The sequence below is a fragment of the Vicia villosa genome, unplaced genomic scaffold, assembly GCF_029867415.1.
Source record: "Vicia villosa cultivar HV-30 ecotype Madison, WI unplaced genomic scaffold, Vvil1.0 ctg.001890F_1_1, whole genome shotgun sequence".
Taxonomy (NCBI): domain Eukaryota; kingdom Viridiplantae; phylum Streptophyta; class Magnoliopsida; order Fabales; family Fabaceae; genus Vicia; species Vicia villosa.
Genome location: NW_026705765.1, coordinates 161589 through 189315, shown reverse-complemented (window position 1 = coordinate 189315; position 27727 = coordinate 161589). Strand labels below are relative to the sequence as shown.

The 27727-nt window shown below is 33.7% G+C and overlaps 1 protein-coding gene across 1 annotated transcript; it reads right to left on the bottom strand.

The window, feature by feature from the left end:
- Positions 1-2454: 2454 nt before the first annotated feature.
- LOC131637008 (lysine-specific demethylase JMJ13-like) lies at positions 2455-9393 on the bottom strand. The gene is made up of 11 exons (XM_058907577.1): positions 8913-9393; positions 7540-7885; positions 6364-6520; positions 6054-6273; positions 5841-5894; positions 5679-5758; positions 5292-5569; positions 4786-5181; positions 3846-4258; positions 3453-3728; positions 2455-3292 (listed from the first exon to the last, which is right to left on the bottom strand). The coding sequence occupies exons 1-11, from the start codon at positions 8913-8915 to the stop codon at positions 2951-2953; spliced, it is 2565 nt and encodes an 854-aa protein (XP_058763560.1). The 5' UTR covers positions 8916-9393; the 3' UTR covers positions 2455-2950.
- Positions 9394-27727: the final 18334 nt, after the last annotated feature.

Genomic DNA, 27727 nt, shown 5'->3' with positions numbered 1-27727 from the left:
TAAAATGGTTATTTTATTGATAGTGCCCCGTGAGAAAAATAGAAAATTTTGACATTTTAAAATAAGAATTTTGTGTCTCAAATAAGTATAATCTTAATTAAAATAAAATAGGTATTTTGTTCATAGTGATCCGTGGGAAAAATATAAATTTTAACATGTAAAAATATTTTTTTTAAAAATTATGAATAATTTTGACATTTGAAAATAATTTTTTTAATAATTATATTAATTCAATTTATTAAAATTTTGAGATAAAAAATTAAAATGAAAGTGAAAATATTGGAGAGAAAATTGTAAGAGAGAGAGAAAAGTAAATAGAAATGAAATGAAAAATAAATGTGGAGAGAGAAGTGAGATAGAATAAAAGTAATATTATAAGAGGATGAAATTTGAAGGAGAGAGAATGAATGGAAGATAGGTGGCAAAAGTGGGTTGAATGTGGGGTGAATAAAATGAGTTGATTATGAAATGACAAAAATAACCTTTTAGCTTTGAAAATTATTTTTAAGAAAAGGGCATAATTGGTAGTGTGGTGGACTTTAACTTTAATTGCTTGATAGTAGAGAGAAACCTATGTTCAAGCAAGGTATAACAGTCGCATCATATTAGCTACAGTAAACGTAGGAATATTATTACCCTTTACTCCTAACTCCTATGTATAACAAGATTTGTATTGCTTGAATTACAAGATAATATTATTGAAATTTTGAAATAAACATTAGTATATCTATAATATAAGAAAATTAATGGTTGTGGAAAAGTCCAAAATACCCTTATTTGATTTTTTGCCACCACATTAAAATTATGGTTTTTTGGTCTTTGTACCATAAAGTTCTTAATTTTATTATTAAAATAATACAACTCTTATATTTTATCAAACTTATCAAATCTCTCTCTATTCTCTATTTTTTTGCTCTTTTCATCACTTTCTCACTTCTTTCTTCCAAAAAAATATATATCAATCTATCAATCTATAATATAAGAAAATTAATGGTTATGGAAAAGTCCAAAATACTTTTATTTGATTTTTTGCCACCACATTAAAATTGTGGTTTTTTGGTCTTTGTAACATAAAGCTCTTAATTTTATTATTAAAATAATACAACTCTTATATTTTATCAAACTTATCAAATCTCTCCCTATTCTCTATTTTTTTTCTCTTTCATCATTTTCTCACTTCTTTCTTCCAAAAACAAATCTATCAATCTATAATATAAGAAAATTAATGGTTGTGGAAAAGCTCAAAATACACTTATTTGATTTTTTACCACCACATTAAAATTGTGGTTTTTTGGTCTATGTACCGTAAAGTTCTTAATTTTATTATCAAAATAATACAACTCATATATTTTATCAAATTATCAAATCTCTCTTTATTCTCTATTTTTTCTCTTTCATCACTTTCTCATTTCTTTCTTCCAAAAAAAGATCTATTAATCTATAATATAAGAAAGTTAATGGTTGTGGAAAAGTCCAAAATACCCTTATTTGATTTTTTGCCACCACATTAAAATTATGGTTTTTTGGTCTTTGTACCATAAAGTTCTTAATTTTATTATTAAAATAATACAACTCTTATATTTTATCAAACTTATCAAATCTCTCTCTATTCTCTATTTTTTTGCTCTTTTCATCACTTTCTCACTTCTTTCTTCCAAAAAAATATATATCAATCTATCAATCTATAATATAAGAAAATTAATGGTTATGGAAAAGTCCAAAATACTTTTATTTGATTTTTTGCCACCACATTAAAATTGTGGTTTTTTGGTCTTTGTAACATAAAGCTCTTAATTTTATTATTAAAATAATACAACTCTTATATTTTATCAAACTTATCAAATCTCTCCCTATTCTCTATTTTTTTTCTCTTTCATCATTTTCTCACTTCTTTCTTCCAAAAACAAATCTATCAATCTATAATATAAGAAAATTAATGGTTGTGGAAAAGCTCAAAATACACTTATTTGATTTTTTACCACCACATTAAAATTGTGGTTTTTTGGTCTATGTACCGTAAAGTTCTTAATTTTATTATCAAAATAATACAACTCATATATTTTATCAAATTATCAAATCTCTCTTTATTCTCTATTTTTTCTCTTTCATCACTTTCTCATTTCTTTCTTCCAAAAAAAGATCTATTAATCTATAATATAAGAAAGTTAATGGTTGTGGAAAAGTTCAAAATACCCTTATTTGATTTTTTGCCACCATATTAAAATTGATGGTTGTATAAATAATGGTTGTATAAATAATTAATTATTTATCTAATTTTTTTCTTTTTTAACATTTTTATTTAAAATAAAGGATGTATCCAAATTCGCGTAACCGAACAGAACCCGTGCGTATGCACGGGTTTGTTACTAGTTAATACCATAATAGTACAACTGTAAAATCCTACAAGCATCTTATTTGAACATAACCAGCGACAGTGAAAGCTAACAAATGATATTGAGAAAAAATAAAGAACTAATTTGAATTTTATTGAGGTAGTTATAGGTACAAGGACCTATTTCTACAAAAAGAATGAATTAACATCAAAAGAGGAAGCAGCTGACAGCATTTTAACAAGAAAACAATGGGGAGATCCATGTTGCTAACAAAGAACTAAACAATTGATCAGAAAGTAAACAAATTTACATTGAAATATCGAACCACTAAGCCAATTTCTAACTTCCTAGTTTTGCAGGTCGGTCAGGTTCACCCAGCGAAGTAGGAAAAACACCCCGGCCAGAGAACCCAAAGGATCACCACCAGTGCAAATGGCCCAAATGTTAGGGCTTGTCTGCACAAAGAATGTAAATTCTTATCCTAATTGGTTAAATACATTGCAGCTGCTTCCAGAATCAATCATTTGGATTTTCTGTATTGTTAGAAAGCCATTTAGCTAAAATGAAGTTAGCAATGTCAGACTCTCGCAATCTATTTCAAAAGGCAACTTGAAACTTCAATTCAACCTGCTCTCTAAGCCCAAAAATGAAGGGCCTCGGACTTTAAGTCGCTTAGACCCAATCTCAATGGATGGCGCTTCTCTATAAGTTTGCTGAAACCTCTCTTTCCTGTGGTGATTTTGTTGCATGTTCATACTTACTTCCTCATTGCCTGACTTTTTATATCTTACAGGAATGGGAGTGTCATTTCCCCTTGCAAATCTGTCCTTAAAGGAAATTCCAATATCAACTTTATGACTAACTGGGTTATATTTATAACTTGATTCACTGGTTCTGACATTCATTTGTTGCCTGTTGCTTTTTCCTTCAGGAAGGACTTTCTTCAATCGTTTAAGTCCCTGCTCATATGGATCAACATTAGACAGTCAATTTCTGTAAGATGGAAAATATTGGAAATATGTGACAAGAATAGAATGATTATAGATAGACTGAGTAACAGAATATCCAGCAGATTTACATGATGGACTGATAAAATTAACAATGAGAGAATTTACACACCTGCTGCTCAGAATGTTTCACCGCCACAGCCTTCAAATTTCTTTTCTCAGCCTTTAGAGAAGCGGGGCGCTTTGCCCTAAATATTCCTGAATCAGAATCATCACTGTCATTATCCACTATAGGCTTCACATCGGCTTTCTGAAGATCATGCACTTTAAGCGAACTTTCATGATGCCGAGAAGGGAATAGTGAAGATCCGCATGCATTGTTGGATATTGCTTCACCAAGTTCTTTGCAATCAATAATGCCCACTTTCAAGTTAGTCTGCACCTCGGCCTAAAGAATATATGGCGTTAGTTTATTTAACAATAATAGCTGTTCAAAACCCCCAAGCAGTGCGGAGCAGTGAAAAACTGTAAATATTAAAACACATTTGTTTTAAAAAAAACTTACATCTTTATTAGCAGAGGAACACTCAAGATGTTCTGAAAGAGAACAAAGAGTGGATGCAGCAGAAAAGGAAACCTCAGACACTTCTGGTTTATGGTTTTCTGAGTCTGATACAAATTGACTTTGTGTGCCGCACTCTTGATTATTTGTTGACAGTTCTGGAGCTGTATAAAACTCCATCATAGAATCAAATTTAAGCTCACAATATGGTTCATATCCACTTGTTTCAGCTCTCTGAAACATATCTGACAAAGGATATGAATACATATTTTGTTCGCTTTTGGATTGCTTGCCTATCTCATCCAATATCCCATCTTCCTGCTCAAACATCTTGGCTGCAGCTTCCATGTCCCCAATATCCTCTCTCAAATATAGAGTGTGCTTCTTCCCACAGCTGAAGTCAAGAGATTTAACCTCTGAAATTTCAAACTATAGACATTAAAAACGAGAATGCTGTATCATCAAACATACATAAAACTAATGAAGTAAAAAATTCATTGTTGGGAACAAATTTATCCTATGGTCTAGAATCGAGATAATGCTTTATTCATTACTATGCAGTAAGATATAAATATTGTTAAGAATGCTTTTAAATTTTATTTTTTAAAATAAAATAAGTAAAATACTGAAAAATATGGTAAATGGGGTAAAAGTGGGAGGTTATAGTTGGTAAGTTTTAAAAAAATTAGCATTACCAAGGGATTTAAGATCAGGAATCAATAATATCCATAAAGGAAAAAAATTAAAACATTGAAAAAATATAACAGAACAAGGTAAAAGTGGGAAGTTATAGTTGGATTTGCGATCAGGAATCAATAATATCCATGATTATTTTTTTAACATCTTGTATTAAACATGAATGTTGAGTTCCCAAGTTCACTTTCCCAAAATGATTTTGCATGCATTGAAGCACACTTGGTAGATGGCATTGAACAAAGCTTACCATGACGTAGGCATACAGGGTGCATGTGACAGCTGCAGCCAACATAAGCAATGTAACAGTCACGTTTGCACAGGCTACAGAGAATTGTGCCATGCGAATGTGAAGAAACACTAGTACACGCCCTTGATTTCATAAGTAACCAACTGGCACAGTGCTGGAAACGCAACAAATTAATGAAAGATATCTTTGTTTTATTAGGAGATAACAAGTCTGGGGAAGGAAAGTCCGAATCTTCAAGTTCCACGCTTGAATGAATAAGCATTGCTTCTTTGCAAAGAAGTTCTTCATGGGGCAGTAAAGGAACCCTGTTAAGAAGTGCATATCGCCGGCTCGCAATAGCCCCAAGAGGAAACCAATCATCAAGAGCAAAATTCACTGCTTCTCCACAGTTGAAACCTAGAATTTTATTGAAAATATGGAACATTAATATTTAACATGCATTAAATGGGTGGTAACAGGAAAATATTTCATTCTTGGAACAAAATAATTGAAAAGATTATACTAACCATGACTGAAGCCTGCATGATATGCTCTAGGAAAGGTTATGACAAACTCTCCTGGCTTTTGAACAGCTTTATAGACAGGGACTTTATGTTCCAACAAAATATTAGGCGGAAATAAAGTTGTTTTCCCCAGGAGAACATCAAAGGCTCCATCTTCCCCGTCACTTGACAAAATATCAGTAGTATACACATGTTCTCTCACCACCCTTTCAAATTCCAAAGCTGCATGACCAGGGATACCATACCATGTTTTTGATGCACCACAATGCTGGTAATTAATGCTGTCATTACCATATAATACATCAATATCATTAAATTTGCAAATAGAGAAGGAATTATTTGTTTGTTATAATGCATCACTGTTGCAATAACTAGTTAATACGACTATACCTGTACAAATAATGATCCTCCACGTGCCACGCAAACATACTAAACAGCATTCCAATGTATAGCATAGGTTCTGTTACTCCCTGAAATAAAGCCCAATATAAGACACCCAGAAAAAAATAGTATATAATTGGTACTATTGATAAAGATAAGAAATTGCCATACCGGAATTGAAGTTTCCAAGAGACGCAAAGTTGATTTGGGCAAACGGGAAAGATTCTAAAATAATAGAGAGGAAGTATTTAGTAAGTTAATTGACAAGCAAGATCCGTCATTCAGTTAAAATACTGTCCCATATGTTAAGTAAATAAATAAAAGACAGGTTAACGAAGAAAATAACCAAATATAAAAGAAGAGACAGACTAGTAAATTTAACACCTTTAAATTCCATTTGCTATTCCCAAGCTGATCAGTAGGAGAAGATGAAAATGCACTACCATCAACATCACATGCATATTCAACAGTGTCCATTTTCCCACAACCAATTTCATGCCAAAACTCCTTTTCCAAGTAAGTGGCTGGAAGACATCCAGAGCTGCAATATCTTCGTGCGAAAACCTTGTTTGCCATTTTCTCATAATCGCGGAATGTATAATTTCTGATTGAATTACAATTGTGTTAATTAGAAATTATAAATTATATATAACGTTGAATTTACAAATATTAACATGCACCCTAGAGCACCTACCTTCCACTCATAAAAAAGGTGACTTTGTCTTCAGTGTCCCACTCAGCAAGGCGAAGAGGCTGTACTCTAGTTGTAAACTTAAATCCTGCTTTCTCTTTCATTAAAACAACCCCAGCAGGTACAGAAGCACTCAAAGGTGAAACAATCTTGCATATACCTAGAATTTATCAGAGATTCAAATAAAAAGGTTAGGTTATAACTCTATCACTACTGATTTCATCTATCCTTTCCCTAACGAGAAAGACATGATAAATAGCATGCAATGCAAGGCAGAAATTGTCATTTCATTAAGTCAAATCTATAACTTCTACTATTAAAATTACAAATTATCAACGGCAATCCCATAATCATCTTATCAATAACAAAAATAGTTGCAGGAAAGATGAGGCAGTGAAAACCTTGGGAAAATATTTTGACAAAAGGGACGGTGTAAGAGAAGATAGTGAAAAAAATGATATTAACATTTAAAAAAACCTCTAAGTTTCAATATTATCTTATTTGAGCTTTTTCAAATAGGAAAAAGCTTCAAGATACAAGATGAATGGTCATTCTCTCGCTAATGTTAACATCAACGAACAGCGACAATTTGTTTATAGAAAACACCATCCTAGACCATAAATACCAAACTCAAATAAAGAATTTCTAGAAAAAGTCAGTTGCATTAATAAAATTATTTAAACTACTACATAAATAAATATCAAGGGAATCTTGCAATAACTGTTTTTTAAACATCAGCTTCATGAATAAGTTAAAAACTTCCATATACCAATCTTTTCTTAAATTCTCTCTACTTCCATAATTGTCTAAAAGCTTATGATGATTTTTCTATAAGTAAAAATTATTTTAATTGAAGCTCCTCCATGATAGAATCTAAACCAAACTATGCATGAAAGGCTAAAAGCATAGAAGTATTTTGATCACTTTGTAAGTGCACGTGGCTGGATATGGGGGTTTACAGAATACTCTTTGCATCATGCAATCATTTCATCTCCTTACAAATGATCTACACACCCAAAAGCCAAATTTATAAGATGGAAAAAGTATGAGAATGTCAAAACTTGGGCACATGTTAAGGCTCAGGTTTACTGATTAACTAATATGAAAAACACCAGTGCAAACTACTAATGTTAGTACACAATAGAACTAATAAAAGTTTCAACAGACCAAACTCCATACCATATTTAGAAGCTTCTGGAGCTATCTTCTGCAAGTAAATCAAAGGATCTTCAAATTCCTCCTTTGTCGGAGAATACACAGGACACTCTGGAATGTTCTCAGTCCATTCCAAATCACTTGTATCAAACTTATCCACCTTCCGTTTGAAAAAAACATCTGGATCACTGTGCAGTCTTGTGCCACATGAAGCTGAAGCTCTCAAAGCATCTCCTCCACTTCTATTCATCATGTTAGCAACATTAGTCTGAGAGGCAGCGGCGGCTTGTGCACGCTGAAGCCTCTTACGTTTCAAAAATTCTAACCCATTTCTAGCTTCCTCGGATAATCGCATTCTTCCTCCTTCTACCTGTTACATGTTTCACATTTTCACACTCAGATCAGAATGTACTCAAAAATGCAAGGATAACTTCTAAGGTAAACAGGTAAACGCAAACATCTTACAAATTTACAGTAATTTGAAACACAATAGATATATAACCAACAATAAACAGACTGAAGCATTTATTTTGCCAGCACCAAAAAAACACGTGAAACATTGCCAGGGTAATTCTTGTAGAATAAACCAAGGGACGCCAAAGGAAAGCATAATTTCTTATGCTTTAGCTTCCTACAGTTGGCAAAGGATGCAGTTCAACAAGAGAAAGGAATAAACCTTGAACACAAACAAACTCAAAACAATCCTACGGCAAAATGAATGAGATGTGCTTTGACATATAATCATTGATGAGTCAATGACTTGATGGTCATGGTACATTTACCAGCTATGTCAAAACTGCTTTCAAAGTTCAAGGGAAAGCACAATCACCTCACTAGGGAAAAGTAACTACTAACAGAGTCAATAAAAACATCCAAATATATATATAACACCGTCGCAAAAGAAATAGTCAACAAAAAATTATCCTACAGAAATAGAATAGAAACATTCAAATAATGCATGCGCTGAAATTTAAACAGTCTATTACTCCTATCAACATCTTTATTTTCCACCTCATTAAGCACCACCACACAAAAAGTAGCATCGGTCATACAAATTTCAACCAAAAAATAAAAGTAAAAGGCGCAGAAAACTGTTAATCCTTGATTAAAATAAATTTCTGAATTCCTATTCAGAATTTCAGAATTTAGACACGGAAAAAATTTACCGTGGTCCTTCTCATAAAAAAATTTCTAAACAATTATTAGATAGAAAAAATCATTATTCAAACCAGTTAAATGAGAGAAATCGTATCGAAACCGTTAGAAAGTATAACAATGTCCGAGATCTGAACGATAAACAGAAGGAAGATACATTTCACAGAGAATTTCAAGCATTCATGAATCAGAACGAAACAACAACGCGAGACGAAAAAATCAACAAAACGCTATTAACCTACCATTTCATTACGAAATCGCTCCCGGTAGGTATCCGTCTTCGTTAGAAAGAGAAATCACAAACAAAAAGAATAACCAAACCGAAACGAAATCAAAGAAGCAAACCCTAAATCACGATCCTGAATGTTGCAGATTAAAAGCTAGCCTTATAAGACAACAAGGCTCGCCACATTCCCGAACAACGCCGTATACGAGGCTTATACCGCGTGACGGAGAGATCCAACACCTGGTAGGAGCGACCACGGGAAATTGAGAGTGAATGCAAGCGTTTCAATCGGAAAACCGTGACGAGCTTCCTACAACGGCGAGGAAAAAGGACGAAAAAAATGAAAAGCGGTTTCCCGGCGAACGGAAAAGGTTTTCCGACGAGGAAAAAAAACGGAGAGAAACAGTGAGAGGAGAGAGAGGAAACAAAAGGTTAGCAAACCGAAAAAGAGAAAGGAAGTGATAATTTATAGTTTTATACTCCGAAATAATTAAATCGCTTTATTAGCTCTGAAAACCGAAATATTATTAAAAGCTTTTTTTTTTTATGGGTTTGTTTGGTTAATAAAATAATAAAATAATTAAATGAAAGAAACTTTGAGGAGAAGTAGTGGTGGTTGTTAGGTGGTTCAACGAAACAAACACGCCGTCCAATATGCAAAACGCGTTTTGAATGTAAACGCGATTTAAGATAACGCCGTTTATAGAATATGACGGAATCACCGTTACTGTTATAAGTATTTATTGGCGGGTACAAGAATTAAAGAGGGAGTAATTAATGTGATAGACCGAAGGGTACTTTAGTAAAAGAAGAAATAAAGACGGTGTTATCGATGAGGCCTGGGTTCTGTTTCGGTCAGAGAAAAAGAAAGAGCAGATAAAAAGAAGGAATAATCACGTGTGAAATTTATTGGGTTATAGTATATAGACAAGTTTGACATCCAACCGTTGATTTTATATGTCGTTTACTTAGAACCGTCAAAAGGTACTTGAACTGAAAAACTCCCTCGAATCAGGAAGTTTCAGAGGGATGTGTACTTTATCCGTTGAATTGGGGAGTTGTACAGGATAACTCTCACCTACCTTCCAGTTAGTTACGCCAATGGGAGAAAAGTACGAGTTTGTCCTTGATCGGTTAGTTCAATTTGGCGCGGAATTAAAGGGTATTTATGGGTTTTTAATAAGGCTATGACATGAATAGTGATCCTTCCGTAATACTGAATATATTTTTTAAAATAATTTATTACTCCTTCTTCCATATAAGTAAATTTTACTTTTTTTTTAATTAATTCAAGAATTAATGTATACTAATTTATATAGTCTACATACATATTATATAAATTAATTATTGAATTATTGAATGAATAAAAAAATAGAATTTGTTTATAATACCACGGAGGAAGGTGCCTTTTGAAAGTGAATAAAAGAATTGGTATATTTATATCAGATGTCTCTGGATAGCTAACACGGACTTGGTTTAACTATTTGGTGATGAATATTAAAGCGTGATGTGGGGGTAATTCCAAGAAAGAGGGTGAGGTGGACGCGTGGTAATTTGTTGTAAGCAGGAGAATTACGTGGCAAGAGGGTGAGGGTGTGAATTAGTGTGGAGATGGTGGTTAAAGGGTGGTAAGGAGAACGGTAATAGCTGGCGGTTACAAAAGGGTTCTCAATGTGTCACATCTTTGATTCAGAGGAGACGATAGGGCCCAGCCAGTAGAAGTGCAACTACTTCACGAGAACTTCTCCTGTTCTCTGCCCTGCAGAGAAATTTTCATTTGAAATTTGGAACTTTCTCTCATGTGTCCTTCAATTCATTCTGTTTTTAAATGAATTTCGCCTGAAAATTTTTATACGGACTAAATAATACGATAAAATTGTGAAAAATATAATTTTGTTGATTATTTTATTAATCATTGACTTTTTTCATTTGACAAACTAATACTTTAATATATGTACATAATTGTTGAATAGTATAATCATATATACAAATCAAACTAAAACGACATAAAAAAAAGCAAGAAAAGAAGAGAAAAATAGAAAGAAAAACTTACCGGTTCTCAAATGCTCACTCTCAATTTTTACTAGTTTCTTGTTGCTTAGAGCTGTCGTGTACCCTTTTTAAAAAAAGAAAGACTCATATTTATATTAGTATAATAGCTTTAGATAATTAAAGCTAGTTAAAAAGCCCAACAAATATAAAAATCAAATCAAATATGTTAACCAATCAAATCAGACTAATAATAAAGAGTCAATCAAATCAAATATACTCTCTCGCTTTCATTAGTATTAGTAATCTTTTTATTTTGAATCATTTTAAAGTTTTACTTTATTCTCATTACTACCTCCGATCCCATTTATAAGAAAAGATTCTCTTTTTAGATACATTGAACAAATAATGTATCTAGACAGTATGTTGTCCAGATACATTAGTTATTCAATGTATCTAAAAAGAGAATATTTTCTTATAAATGGGACCAGAGGGAGTATTATATACTCCCACTGAAATTTGACTTTTTAAATTCATTGAAAGATCAATGTATCTAGTCCATGATACAGTCCAAATACAATTATTATCCAATGAATCTAAAAAGCAAATTTTCTCTTATAAATGGGACCGAAGGTAGTATATTTAATAACTTAATAAAGTAAATAAGTTTCGATAAAATTAAAATTTAAAAAAAAAATACTCGTCTATTAGTATTATAACTTTTTGTCTCAATTTTCTATGCAAAAACACATAACAAATAAATAATTAAGACCAAAAACATGTATGGTGACAAATTTTAATTAAAACATATCTTAATCAAATCAATCAAAATGAAATCAGACAATAGACTTATATCGTAATTAATGAATAATGAAAGTTATTTTAAACTTTAATAACATTATTTCATTTTGGTTTTATTATTTTGGTAAAGAAAAAAATTCTTGTGAACTCTATCAAGCTTAGAGTTAAAATTTGTTCATTAATAAAATGATTATCTCAAACATTATATTTTATTTGAATCATAATATTTGTTATTTTTTAAAAAATAAAAATTAATATTAACTTTAGTTTGGAGTTAATATCATGACGATATTTTTCTTTAAAATTCTATTTTAATAATTATTATTTTTAGGAATAATATTTTTATACAAGTGTTTGGCAAAAAAAAATTATATATCCTAAAAAATTTATAAATTTTATTTAATTTCAAAAATTAAAACTTAAAAATAAAAATAAATGTGAGTACAAGTGAAAAGTTGTAATTAGTCGAGCATTATTTTTATGAGAATGTTAGATTCTCACCTTTAAAGCATGAGAATAAATTTGAGAAAATTTTTGTGTAACAACATTTCTGAAAATAAAAAGTATCAGGGAATAGTTTTTATAAACTTGAAATAAATATAGAATTATTTCATTTTGAATGTCATATTTTTGCAAATATATTTTTAATCCTTAAAACAAACACATCCTTATAGTTATATTATTTTTTAACTTAATTACAATTTTAATTCCACTATTTTATCTCATTCACAAAATGAGATCTCTAGTTTTAAAATAAAACTATTTTAGTCTTATTCTCACATTTTTACACTAAAAGTTAATGGTGTGTCCATTTTTTTAATGACTATAACTTATAATTTTAATATTTAAAGGGTTTTCTTTCCTCTTTTGCAAAGAGGGAAGGGTTTCACATGAAATTTTAAATTGGCTTAACAAATAAGTGTTTAATGTGGGGGCATGGTTTTATTAGTAACTCAAATACTCAAATTTGTCAAGTATTAAAAAGAGGGAGATTGATGTGTTAAAAAAAGGAGATTGGAGATGCTCGTGCGCATTATCATAATATCTTGTGTTTTGATGATTTATCTTTAGTAACTTATCGTATTTTAAGTTTTTTTAATAATCCCCTCACACATAAAATAAAATTGGTTTTTCATGCATAAAATGTATGTTTGACTTAAATCCATCTTAAATAATTGAGTCAAAGTGTTTTATGAGTCGATTCAAAATGTTAAGTTTGCATTAATCAATTCAAATGAGATTTTTCAAAATTCATGTGAGTTCGATTTTGTGATCATATTCATAAAGTGAATTGAATTGATTCATTAGTTGGAATTTTTCATCATGTTTTCATTATGTATGTGTCAATCGATTCACACATTTGATTTAACAGATTCACTATTAAAAAAATTCATCATGTTTTCATTCTGGTTGTGAGATCGATTCATGGTTTTTGTGATCCGATTAAAACCTTCTTGTGAATCGATCTAAAAAATGTTTTGATCATGATCATGATCCAATTCATGACATGACACGGTTATTTAAGGCAAATATCTAACATTTGAATTGATTCAATATCAACTTTGAATAGGATCCTTTAAGGCTTTTTTGCTCAAAAGTAGTGTTATATCTCAAGCACATATATAAGGCTTTTTCATTCTTAAAATCATATAGATGAAAACTATCAAGAGTGATAGTTAGAAACACAACTTCGTCCCTTTCAAATATTTATCTTAATTTTGTATATGGAAAATCATCAACATGTGTGTGTGAAGATTGATTGTGAGAAAACATTAGAATTCTAATTGTTCATTGAAGTGTGAAGTTTTCAAGCAGTTTGATATTAGTGGAATTCAATATTGAAGTTCTTTGGAAGAAAAAGAGAGAGGTTTTTTCCATTGAAGTGAAGTTTTATTGTATTTGTCAATCTGTTGAAGAAAGGATTCAATGCTTGTAATTAGGATTGAGTGAAGGTCATTTTGGTGTCAAGAATGAAGTCTATCAAAGGTCAGAGATTGAGATCAAGGTAGTAGATGTGGTTAGCTAATTTGTAGACAAGATTCAATAAAGAAGCAAAGGAAAAGATATTTTGGTTTAAGATGTTTTATCTACTTATTTAGTTGAATTGTTGTAACCAAAAACCAAAATCAAACTTATAGTGGAATCCAAGACAAATTTCATGGTCTCTAGCCACTTCTCGTATGCAAGACCAATGATGGTCTCTTTGTATGTCACATGCTCATATTAATCCATGAGTACCTTGAGCAATATCCATCTCTCTTAGGTTGGTGATGTATCATGCTTAACCTATGTTGGTCTTGTTATACTTTAGCAGGTTTCTCTTTCACAACTGACTATGTTTCATGCTCATGTTCTTCCATATGGGTGTCACTACTTTATGATTATTAATTTCTTCAAGATCTATTTTCTGTTAGAACAAGATTTGATTATACATTCAATCTTTAAGTTTTGATGATAACAATACATATATTTGTTATGTAAAAATTTTGTATTCTAATAGTTTCTTAAGTGTGCAGATTTACTATTTTGGTTGATTAAGGATTATTGTCCAAAAAATCATCAGAAATAGCGTCATCACATATTAGAAGAACTATTTATCTCAATTTTGAAGTGACATCAGCAGTTATAAAGAATTTTGAATGAATCATCAAAAAAAGGATTTACAAATGTTCTGAAGCTATGCTACTCTTCAAAATCAGAAATCAAGATTTCAAACTCAGATAAGCTTTTGCTTCCCGCTCAAAAAAACAAGAATGCGTCATTCAGATAAGTTGCTGCTTTCAACTCTAAATATTTCTTTCTGGCTCTAAAGAATATTTTCTCTTGGAACGTCTACATTACATGATCTCTTCAATGCTTTCTCTACTTGAGATAAGAAGTACATCTTGTAACACCCCAATTCTATCCCGGTAATTATTAAGAAAATCAGACTTATAAAGTTATTTTTTGACAAATAATTAGAGTATTACGATACAACTTAACAACAATATCATGCTATCATAGATACATAACACAAATACTCAGATAAACTAAAACCACATGAATTCACTTTATTAACATTAAGCAGCGGAATTACATTAATCAACTTTGATGACATGACATCTTTTCAACTTAAAACCATATTAACATCAACAATTACTCTTCATGTATCAACATAGTTATTCAACAATAAAACCAAGCAACTAAATAACTAGCTTTCATCTCCTCGAGTGTTACGTATCAGAGCAAGACCCTCTTGACTTATTATAGCGCAACATGAAGACATCATAAATTAACTTCAAACTTCCACAGTTATACTTGAGTACCTGCCCATTTCCCATGGTAGGGGGAAATATCAGTAGAAGGGTGAGAATTTAAATCATAATAAGTAAACATAATATAGGAAATGTAATACACAACAACAATACATTCCAAGAATTCATCATTCTTCACGTAAACATACATCATATATAATATACCAAGATTCACATGTTCAACTCATCCGACAAAGCTCCACAAATCCAAGTAATCAAACATAATTACCAAACAATGTACATAATCATATTTCACCAACATATAGATTCTAAGTACATAACCCTTTAACACATTCGCAAAGTAACAATTGTATATAAGTGTAATCATATTTCAAGTATACAAGTAATCACATCTCTTACCACATGTATTCATCATCAACCAACATGGTTCACATATTCCACATATACACATATATCATTATTACATATATATTCACATTCTCGTCATTTATGTTTTCAATCACATATATCACATCCACAACACATCAACAATTCATATCAAATGAATTCAACTTCGCAAAATGCATTCACACATCATAGCAACCACTTCATCTTCACAATGACTCGAATGCAAATTGATATGTTTCTCAATACTATGCATATGCATGTGATACCATTTGGAGTAAAACTCCCATTATCTCAAAAGTAGCCACTTGGGCACATCGTCGCTTTTGCCATTATAAGGCCATCGTCGCTTTTTGCCATTTTCAGGCCATCGTCTCTTTATGCAATGGATGTGACTCAATGATGCAACATCTACACACAAACACAACATTCACAACATGTCTCAACAACTAAACATCATCAATTCAATATTGAAATTCAACGACAACAACACAATCATCATTATTCATAGTAATGCATCACTTCGCAATCACGTCGCTATGTTGTATCATTATACAACAATATTTTACTTCACAAAATCAAACACAATACAACTTATCAACATTGACCATGTGGTCTACAACAACAACAACAATTCATCATATTAACAACAAACATCACAGTACACAATCAAGTAACGACAGGGCACGGTTAATTCAGCTTCTTAATGAAAGCATACATGTCATGAATATCATATCCCGTAACATATCCACTAATTATATCCATGATTAATCAATCCATAACACACACAAATATAATTACATGTTATCCACAATTAATCACATAACATGTATTGCACCGTTATTCACCAATTCACAAAACACATAAGATCCATGCTAACACAAAGGCGTCCTACACCTTCGACCATCAGTTTGCGAATGATAAGCATAACTTAAACACAACTCTGTACCTAAAGCCTTCTGCAAACCTTACCAAAATCTAGAAGTAAACCGCGGATCTCTATCCGAAACGATGCTCGACAGAATACCATGCAGACTCACAAACTCCTCAATGTACAACTTTGCAAGTTTCCCCATCAGATAATCTATTCTTATCGGAATAAAGTGAGAAGATTTTGTCAATCTATCCACAATGACCCAAATCGCCTCACAATTACTAAATGTCCTCGACAAACCCGAAACAAAATCCATAGAAATGTTATCCCTCAGGAATAGATGAAGGTTGCATCAAATAAGACAGTTTATGATGTTCAATCTTTGACTCCTGACAAGTAAAACACGGATGCACACATTCCGCAATATCCTTCTTCATACCTTGCCACCAAAACAACTTTCTCAAGTCTTAGTAGCACCTGGATGAATACTTAAACCACTACGATGCCCTTTATCCAAAATTCTCTTTTTCAAATCCGAAATATCAGGAATATAAACTCGATCACGACATCTCATGACATCATTCTTGTCAATCCGAAAATCATCACGTTTTCCTTGATTAATCAATGTCATCTTGTCAACCAATCTCAAATATGATTTTTGACCCTCTTTAATCTCATCAAGAATACCACAAGTAATATTCAACATATCAAGCTTAACACACGAAGATGTCGCCTCACATACCAAACTCAAATCTCGAAATTGTTCCAACAATTCCATCTCTCGCACCATCAACATCGACATATGCAATGATTTCCTACTCAATGCATCGACTACAGCATTCGCTTTTCCCGGATGGTAATTCAAACCAAAATCACAGTCTTTCAAGAATTCCAACTATCTCCTTTGCCTCATATTCAACTCTTTCTGATCAAACAAATACTTCAAACTCTTGTGTTCACTATACACATCAAATCTCGATCAAAACAAATAGTGCCTCCAAAGTTTCAAAACAAACACAACGGCGACCAACTCTAAATCTTGTGTCAGATAATTCCTCTCATGAATCTTAAGTTGACTTGAAGCATAAGCTACCACTTGTCCTTTTTGCATCAACACAAAGCCTCATAGAACCTTCCTTCTTCTTAACCAATAAAACAGGTGTACCCCACGGTGACACACTCGGACGAATAGACCTCTTCTCAAGTAAATCCTCAAGTTGACTCTTCAACTCTTTCAACTCAGAAGCAGACATCCGATATGGAGTCATCGATACAGGTCTAGTTCCAGGAACTAAATCAATCGAAAACTCAACTTCTCTTTTCCGGCGGTAAATCAATTACGCCCTCGGGAAATACCTCCGCAAAAATCATGAACTATCAGCAATCCTTCAATCGTTCTCTTCTCACGAATATCCAAAGTTGTCAACAACATAAACAACTCAGCACCATCTTGCACAGATTCATTCCCTTCCAATATTATCGAGCTAGCAAGATAAGTCTATCCCATCCAATACGATCCCGTCTACTATCAATAAGAGATTAAGGGTGATTAAGTCCTCAATTTGTCAATAGATAGCCGACAACCATAATGGAGTATAAACCATCGTTACCAACTATAATAGCTTTACTTTAGAAGTTGTACTCATGTCACTAAAAACACTAGAGTTCAATAGCTTCCAAAATCATCCAAAAATACTAACACCGACGTCTTGCAGCTATCTACTAAAACACCTCTGACGATACATCAGAAAAATATTCTTGTACACCATTATCAACACTTCTTATTATTGAAATCATACTCATATAGCAAGGTCTACCGCAATACTTTACTTAATACTGATCCAACTCAACATCTCACGCAAGGCTGCTCAACCAACAACTTTACAATCCATCAGTAGCGCTGGAACATCACAAACTTCTAAATTCCATCTTCTAGAATTTATTCTTGCTACTTAACAGTTACCTTACGAAACATCAGGAATTTGCACCATACTTGCATATTACCAACCGCTACATTGCCCCTCTTCCTTTGAGAAGTAAACATCAACAATTCATGCTCATCCTCTTCCTTAAGATGTTTCAACTCAACTAGCAGCCAAAATCTTAAATACAAGTCATCTTCGATTCGGGAAACAACTACTCCCTCAACACTTGTATTATCGCAAGCAGCATACTAACATCCTACAACAGAAACATAACCGAGAAGCATATCTTCTCCCCCACTTAGCTTCAAACCAACTCCTGCAGACAAAGATCGGAAAAACAACAAGTACATACAGTGTTTCACACACTTGTCGCATACACAGGAATAAACAACATTAGACAACACTGGTCGGACGGACCGACCTGCTCTGATACCAACTTGTAACACCCCAATTCTACCCCGATAATTATTAAGAAAATCAAAGTTATACAGTTGTTTTTTTACAAACAATTGGAGTATTACGATACAACTTAACAATAATATCATGCTATCATAGATACATAACACAAATACTTGAATGAACTAAAACCACATGAATTCACTTTATTAACATTAAGCAGCGGAACTACATTAATCAACTCTGATGACATAACATCTTTTCAACTTAAAACCATATTAACATCAACAATTACTCTTCATGTATCAACATAGTTATTCAACAATAAAACCAAGCAAATAAACAACTAGCGTTCATCCCCCCGAGTGTTACGTATCAGAGCAAGACCCTCTTGACTTATTATAGCGCAACATGAAGACTTCATAAATTAACTTCAAACTTCCACAACTATACTTGAGTACTTGCCTATTTCCCATGGTAGGGGAAATATCAGCAGAAGGGTGAGAATTCAAATCATAATAAGTAAATATAATATATGAAATGTAATACACAACAACAATATATTCCAAGAATTCATCATTCTTCACGTAAACATACATCTGGCCATCGTCGCTTTTGCCATTATAAGGCCATCGTCGCTTTTTGCCATTTTCAGGTCATCATCTCTTTATGAAATGGATGTGCCTAAATGATGCAACATCCATACACAAACACAATATTCATAACATGTCTCAACAACTAAACACCATCAATTCAATGTTGAAATTCAACGACAATAACACAATCATCACTATTCATAGTAATGCATCACTTCGCAATCACGTCGCTATGTTGTATCATTATACAACAATATATCACTTCACAAAATCAAACACAATACAACTTATCAACATTGACCATAGGATCTACAACAACAACAATTCATCATATTAACAACAAACATCATAGTACACAATCAAGTAACGACAGGGCACGATTAATTCAACTTCTTAATGAAAGCACACATGTCATGAATATCATATCCCATAACATATCTACTAATGATATCCACAATTCATCAATCCATAACACACACATATACAATTACAGGTTATCCACAATTCATCACATAACACGTATTGCAGCGTTATTCACCAATTCACAAAACACATAAGAATAATCATAAGTTATTCACACAAAAACATCATAATTAATTCATCAAGTGCTAACCAACCTTATCCTATCATACAAATAATTACATTATCTTCCTAACGCTTTGAACGACACCTAAAACAGAGTTACGGATCAAAAGTTATGACATTTTAAAGTTTCACAAAATAGGGCATTTTTGCCCGGCAAAAAAAATCCTTCACCCGGCGCTCCAAGTCAGTAGCTTGGCCACAAAAAGGCTCACTCGCCCGGAGCTCACTCGCCTGGTGCTCGTCTGGCGGATGACACCAGACAGCAAAATTCTGTGCGTTTCCACACTTTCAATACCAACTCAAATCCTAAACATGTTTCTAACCGTGGGTTCATATACAAACATCATCAGTCTCATGACTCCTCAATGCACTTATAAGCTCCTCAAGAGATACTTCATTCAGATTCTTTGCAATCTTGAATGCTGTAACCATTGGTCCCCATCTTCTGGGAAGACTTCTGATTATCTTTTTAACATGATCAGCCTTTGTGTATCCCTTGTCAAGAACTCTCAATCCAGCAGTTAGAGTTTGGAATCTGGAGAACGTTGCTTCAATGTTTTCATCATCTTCCATTCTGAAAGCTTAATACTTCTGGATTAGAGCCAGAGCTTTTGTCTCCTTGACTTGTGCATTTTCTTCATGAGTCATCTTCAGAGATTCAAAGATGTCATGAGCAGTTTCTCTGTTTGTGATCTTCTCATACTAAGCATGTGAGATAACATTTAACAATATAGTTCTTGATTTGTGATGATTCTTGAAATCTTTCTTTTGATCATCACTCATAGCTTGTCTAGAAATCTTGACTCCACGAGCATTCACAGGATGTCTGTAACCATCCAACACTAAATCCCATAGATCACCATCTTGACATAGAAAATAACTTTCAAGTCTATCTTTTCAGTATTCAAAATTTTCACCATCATAGACTGGTGGTCTATTGTAACCATCGAAGCTACTACTTCCATTGTTACCATTGTTGTCTTGCTCAGGAGGAGTTAGAGTAGCTGGATTAACCATTTTGTGTTTTTCTCCCTGAATCTTTTCTCTAACATGGTTAAGTGCTTGCACCTAGAACCGGCGCTCTGATGCCAATTGAAGGAGTGAAAAACACTTAGAAAGGGGGGAATCAATAAGGGTTGTTTCCAAAAATGGTAGATAAAAATAAATCACACAGTTATTTTTATCCTGGTTCGTTGTTAACTAAACTACTCTAGTCCACCCCTGACAAGGTGATTTACCTCAACTGAGGATTTAATCCACTAATCAAACTGATTACAATGGTTCTCCACTTAGATAACTTCTAAGTCTTCTAGAGTCTACAGATCACAACTTGATCACTCTAGGAACTTCATTTTACAATCAATGTAAAATAAATATTACAAGAGATTCAATTGCTTCTTAATAGGCTATAATCACCAAGTGATTTTTCTCTTGAGTTTAAGATCTAACACTCACTAAAATATTACAATGTTGTGAGGTTGAAGATGAAGTTCTTCTAAGTTTTTATGTGATAGCTTTTTGGCAGCGTTTTGGTACTTTGCATGAGAGTTGTAGCTGCTTCAGCATCAGAACTTCTATATATAAGCAGTGATAAAATGTGACCGTTGAGCGCATTTAACGCTTTGCACGAATAGTACACTGCTGCATTTAATGATTCACTCTTTTGTTAACTACCTCGAGCCATGCTTCAACTGCTTTTTCTGACTTTGCCTTTTGTAGCTTCTAACGTTCCTTTTGTCAGTCAGACAGATTTGACGGTATAGCCTTTTCATCTTGTACTTGCTTCTGGACTCAGATTATGAAGAATAACATTTGAATATCAGAGTCTTCAGCTTTGGTGCATATGCAACTTCTGTTAGCAGACTTGGAAGTGCTTTGGAGCGTGATACCATCAGATCTTCAGAGCCTTGCTGTGAATACAAGATCACACTCACAAAGATGTTTTTGATTCATGGCAAACTCAACAAGCATACAAGCAACAAGGCACAAGCAGAAGAACTCAAAGAAAAGCAAGCATTTGTCACTCATGACAGAGCATGTCGACCTACTATGCATATAGGTCGACTCAATACAAGTAAAACAAGAGGAACTCAGAAAAACAGCAGTCAGGTCGACCTACTCCCAACCCAGGTCGACCTAAAATGGAGAAATTTACATATCACTCTGCTAGGTCGACCTACACAACAACTAGGTCGACCTAAACTGAAGAAAGGTCCCCAAAACGTATCTGAAGTGGATTCTAGTCGACCTACTTCTTTAACAGGTCGACCTAACTGGGAACAAATGTTATTCAAAGGATATGCAGCTCTGTTAGGTCGACCTAAGCACTACAAGAGGTCGACCTATTTGATCAAAAATGTCAAAATTTCTGGTTTTCTTTGCTCCAACTGATAAGCTCTCATATATATGGTCCAAGGTTCATTATTACTTCTTAACACCAACAACTGAAAGATACACAAAGGCTTCTCATCTTCGTTCTTCATCATCTCCAACACAATTACACATAATCATTCTTGTGTTGAGGGTTAGTGATCGAGTTCGATAACGTCCATGGAACAGAATTGAAGATTCCTAGTGGGTGAAGATTTGTGGGGTTTTTGGTGAATAAAATCTGAGGGTTTTGTCCTCCAAGATAGGTGAATTTTGGGGGTTTTTATCAAGAAGCTTCATCAGGGATCCAGCTGAGTGTGAAGATTGAAGAACAAATGTTCGAGCAATTCAAGACACTACAGAAAGGGATCAAAGTGAAGCTCTTGGAAGACCTTAATCTGGCTCAAGATTAAGGGGGAAGAAGATTCAAAGGATCGACAAATTTGGTTTATTGTTTATCGCCTTGTTATCTTCTTTGTATAAACTGCTTTCAACATTAATGGAAGATTTCCCAATTTCAATTTGGAATTGGGGGCAGACTTAGTCGTAGCGAGGACGATCGACGAACTGCCTAAACAAATATCGTGTTCTTGTCGCTTTTATCTTTTCATTTAAGTTCTGTTCATATTTGGTTATAATTGCAAATTGATCAACGATTCGAGTGTTAAAATTGTGAATTAAGAACTTGTATAAACATCACAATTCATCACACATTGAATTACTATCAATTTGATCATTATCACCAAGTGTTTGTGTTTTTGCTTCTTTCACTATTACTGCATTGCAAACATCGTTCATCATATAAGAAGTTAATCGATTTTCATTAGAGCGACATATTGATTCTATAGGGTATTCTCTTATCATTTATCTCAAGCTGTTTAGTGGTTTTATCACATATACAATCGTTTCAATAGTGGTCCGGAATAACGCGAGTCGATTCAGAATCGCTTTCGCTTAAAGTTCAATTAACTCCGAAAAACTCTGTGAGATCTATTCACCCCCTCTAGATCCTTAGGCCAGCGTCTAACAAGTGGCATCAAGAGCTCTGGTTTATTCCGTGCTACGTGAAACACTTATTGGAAAGATGGCTTCTTGACCTAAAGGGGCTCACAATAGAGCTCCAGTTTTCAACGGTGAAAACTATGGCTATTGGAAGGATTGTATGTGTGTTCACATCAATGCAATTGATAGGAACATCTGGACAGCTATTGTCAATGGTCCCTTTCAGATCACCATGACAAATGCAGCTGGTGCAGTTGTTCCAAAACCAGAAAATACTTGGGATGCTGAAGATGAAAAGAGATATGGATACGATTGGAAAGCGAGAAACATTCTAATCTCAGCTCTAGGAGTTGATGAATACTATCGCGTTTCCCATTGTAGATCCGCTAAAGCTATGTGGGACACATTGCAAGTTGCCCACGAGGGAACGGATGATGTCAAACTAGCTAGAATCAATACGTTAACTCAAGAATTCGAACTCTTCCACATGGAAGATGGTGAATCCATCGAAAACATGCAGAAGAGATTCGTTCACTTGAAAAATCGTTTAAATTCTCTTGATAGACCTGTTTCCAATGCAGTTGCTACTAACAAAATCTTAAGATGTTTGAACAGGGAATGGCAACCCAAGGTTACAGCAATAAAGGAAGCAAATGATCTAAACACCTTAGACATTACCACTCTCTTTGGTAAACTAGAGGAACATGAACAACACCTTAAATGCCTTGACATGCATGAGAAAAGGGCAAAGAAAGAGAAGAACATGGAGAAACAGGTAGAGAAGAAGTCAATAGCTCTAAAGGCTTCAAGTTCCAAGACCTCAAGACAAGAGCTAGAGGATAGTGATACAAGTGATGACGAAGACTCCGATGATGAGGAAATGGGACTGTTTGTGCGAAGATACAACAAATATCTAAAGAAAAATGGAGCAAAGCATTCTGACAAAGGCTTGATCAACTATAGAAAGCAATCAAACATGTTCAAACAAGATGACAACAACAAAGGAAAAATCAAAGGCCCTTGCTTTAATTGTGGGAAAGTCGGTCACTACAAACCGGATTGTCCATATCTTAAGAAGGAAAAAGAGAAGAACCAAAGCAAAGGTCATAACAAATCTAAAAGAGCCTACATAGCATGGGAAAGTGATTCATCTAGTGAAAGCTCATCAAGCGATGAAGAAGAATCAGCAAACTTATGCCTTATGGCTCATCAACACAAGAAAAAGAAAGCTATAAGTCATCTTAAACCTGAACTCATAGATAAGGTATCTCATTCTCAACTAAAACTTGCTTTTGAAGAATTACATAGAGATGCAATTGAAGCTTTCAAACTTTTGGCCTCAAATAAGAAAATCTTTTCATATCTTGAATCAAAAGTTGAGAAAACCGAAAAGGATATGGAAGCTTTAAAACAATCTATGCTAGACATTCAAAAGGATAAAGTTGAAATAGATCCTACATCATGGTTTGGTTGTGAGACATGTCACATTTGGCAAAAAGAAGTGAGAGATCTAAAAGCCAAATTAGACAAGGCTCTACAACCAAAAGTGACTTTTGCGGTTGATCCAAATAAGTTCAAAAGATCGTATACTCCTTTATATAGTAAATACATTTTTGTACCAAAAGTATCAACTAGCAAAACAGCATATTCTCATCATATTACCTGTCATTATTGTTGCAAAAAGGGTCATACCATTGAAAAATGCAAATTTATGAGGATTTTAGTTCCTAAAGGAGTATTTCAATGGTTGCCCAAGTGCAACAAATTATGTACTCACTACCAAGGAACCAATGAAAATTGGGGACCTCCCTCTCTAAATTAATTTTGCAGGAAAAGTGTCTTGACATTGCTGAAAGGTTGTGGTTCCTTGATAGCGGATGTTCAAGACACATGACGGGAGACATATCTCTTTTTGTTGAGTTTCACGCAAAGAAAAAGGGGTATGTCACCTATGGAGATAACAATCGGGGAGCTATACTTGGTAAAGGAAGTGTAGGTAACCCCTCTACCACAACTATAACTGATGTACTTCTAGTAGAAGGCCTTAAGCATAATCTTTTAAGTATAAGTCAATTGTGCGACAAAGATTTTAAAGTAATGTTTACAAATTCTGGCTGCACAATAGAACATACTAAGAAAAGAGACATTATGTTTAAAGGCTTAAGAGTAAACAACATCTATATGCTAAACTTGGATGAGGTATCTAAGTCTAGTACCAAGTGTCTAATTGCTCTAGGCGAAGACTCATGGCTTTGGCATAGACGTCTCGCCCACATAAATTTTGACTTACTTAATAAAGTTGTCACAAAAGATTTAGTAATCGACTTACCTAAAATGAAGTTTTCAAAAGATCATCTATGTGATGCTTGTCAAAAGGGAAAGCAAACAAAAATCTCTTTTAAATCAAAGAACGTGGTTTCAACATCACGCCCTCTTGAACTACTTCACATGGACCTTTTTGGCCCTTCAAGGACTAAAAGCATAGGTGGAAACATCTATGGTTTTGTCATTGTCGATGATTACTCTAGATTTTGTTGGATAATCTTTCTACCTAGTAAGGATCAAACTTTTCCAGCTTTCACACAATTTGCAAGATTATGTCAAAATAAAATGAGCACCAAAATAGTTGCAATTCGAAGTGATCACGGTGGAGAGTTTGAAAACTATCTTTTTGAAAAATACTGTGATAAACATGGAATTGAGCATAACTTTTCAGCTCCTAGAACACCACAACAAAACGGTGTGGTTGAACGTAAAAATCGGGTTCTAGAGGAGTTGGCAAGAACAATGCTGAATGAGGGTAGTCTACCTAAGTATTTCTGGGCTGACGCGATTAGCACCGCATGTTATGTTTTGAATAGGATAATAATACGTCCTATACTGAACAAAACTCCCTATGAATTACTAAAAGGTAGAAAACCAAATGTATCTCATCTCCATGTATTCGGTTGCAAGTGTTTTGTCTTGAACAATGGTAAGGATAATCTTGGTAAATTCGATGCTAAAGCTGATGAGGGCATCTTCCTTGGTTACTCACAATCTAGCAAAGCATATCGGGTATATAATAAAAGATTACTTATAGTAGAAGAGTCAGTACACGTGTCTTTTGATGAATCTTATACAAAATATGTCGAGAAGGGTCTTTTATTTAATGGTGCAGGTCCATCCACTGAAGACATTGTCCAAGATAAGGAAGACGAGAATGAAAATATTGTAAAGAAAGATGCTTAGAAAGAGAAAGATGAGTCTCATGATGAAAATGAAAAGGAAAGCATCTCAAACAATGAAGAACTTCCTAAGGCCTGGACAAATGTGAAAGACCATCCAATTGACAACATAATAGGAGACATCTCAAAGGGCATTACAACACGCTCAAAGATAAGTAACTTCTGTCATCATTTTGCTTTTGTTTCACAAGTTGAGCCGAAAAACGCTAAGGACGCATTACTTGATGAGCATTGGCTAATGGCCATGCAAGAAGAATTAAACCAATTTAAACGGAATGGTGTTTGGGACTTAGTCCCTCATCCGGGAGATCATCAAGTAATAGGCACTAGATGGGTTTTTCGTAACAAACTTGATGAAAACGGCGTTATTACTAGAAACAAAGCTAGATTAGTTGCCCAAGGTTACAATCCAGAGGAAGGTATTGATTATGAAGAGACATACGCTCCTGTAGCACGTCTCGAAGCTATTCGCCTCTTACTTGCCTATGCGTGTTCTAGAGACTTCAAACTATTCCAAATGGATGTTAAAAGTGCCTTTCTAAATGGCTATATAAATGAAAAAGTCTATGTTGCTCAGCCACCCGGCTTTGAGAATTACATGCATCCAACTCATGTTTATAAGCTGAAACGTGCTCTATACGGTCTTAAACAAGCCCCTCGGGCTTGGTACGAACGTTTGAGCAAATTTCTTCTTAGTCAAGGGTACTCTAGGGGTAAAGTTGACACTACTCTCTTTATTAAAAGAAAAGATAAAGATGTACTCTTAGTCCAAGTTTATGTAGATGATATTATATTTGGGTCGACTAATGCAAAACTTATCAAAGATTTTTCTAAGCTTATGCAGAGTGAATTTGAGATGAGTCTCATGGGTGAGCTAAATTTCTTCCTTGGCCTACAAATCAAGCAACTCAGTCATGGAACGTTTGTAAGTCAAACTAAATACTGTACAGAGCTACTCAAAAGATTTGGAATGAGTGAAGCAAAGGAGATTGACACACCTATGGCAATAAATACTAACCTAGACAAAGATGAGAAAGGTAAAGAGGTTGATGTGAAATTGTACCGAGGTATGATAGGTTCACTATTGTATCTTACTGCCTCAAGACCAGACATTATGTTTAGTGTGTGTATGTGTGCAAGATATCAATCTTGTCCAAAAGAATCTCACTTAAAAGTTGTCAAAAGAATTCTGTGATATTTACGTGGAACTACTACATATGGCCTATGGTATCCAAAGGGAAATGAGTGCTATTTGGTAGGATTCACCGACTCAGATTTTGCTGGCTGCAAATCCGATAGAAAAAGCACCAGTGGAACATGTCATCTATTCTCAAATTCATTGATAAGTTGGCATAGCAAGAAACAAGTATCGGTTGCATTATCTACTGCTGAGGCAGAATATGTAGCTGCCGGAAGCTGTTGTGCGCA

Bases quoted from the DNA above. Each gene is read 5' to 3' on its own strand.
- LOC131637008 (XM_058907577.1), bottom strand. The intron at 5,895-6,053 runs GTGTTAAATTTA...CTATTATTTTAG, and splicing joins ATAGCAAATGGAATTTAAAG to AATCTTTCCCGTTTGCCCAA. The intron at 5,570-5,678 runs GTATAGTCGTAT...TGGTAATGACAG, and splicing joins GAGGATCATTATTTGTACAG to CATTAATTACCAGCATTGTG.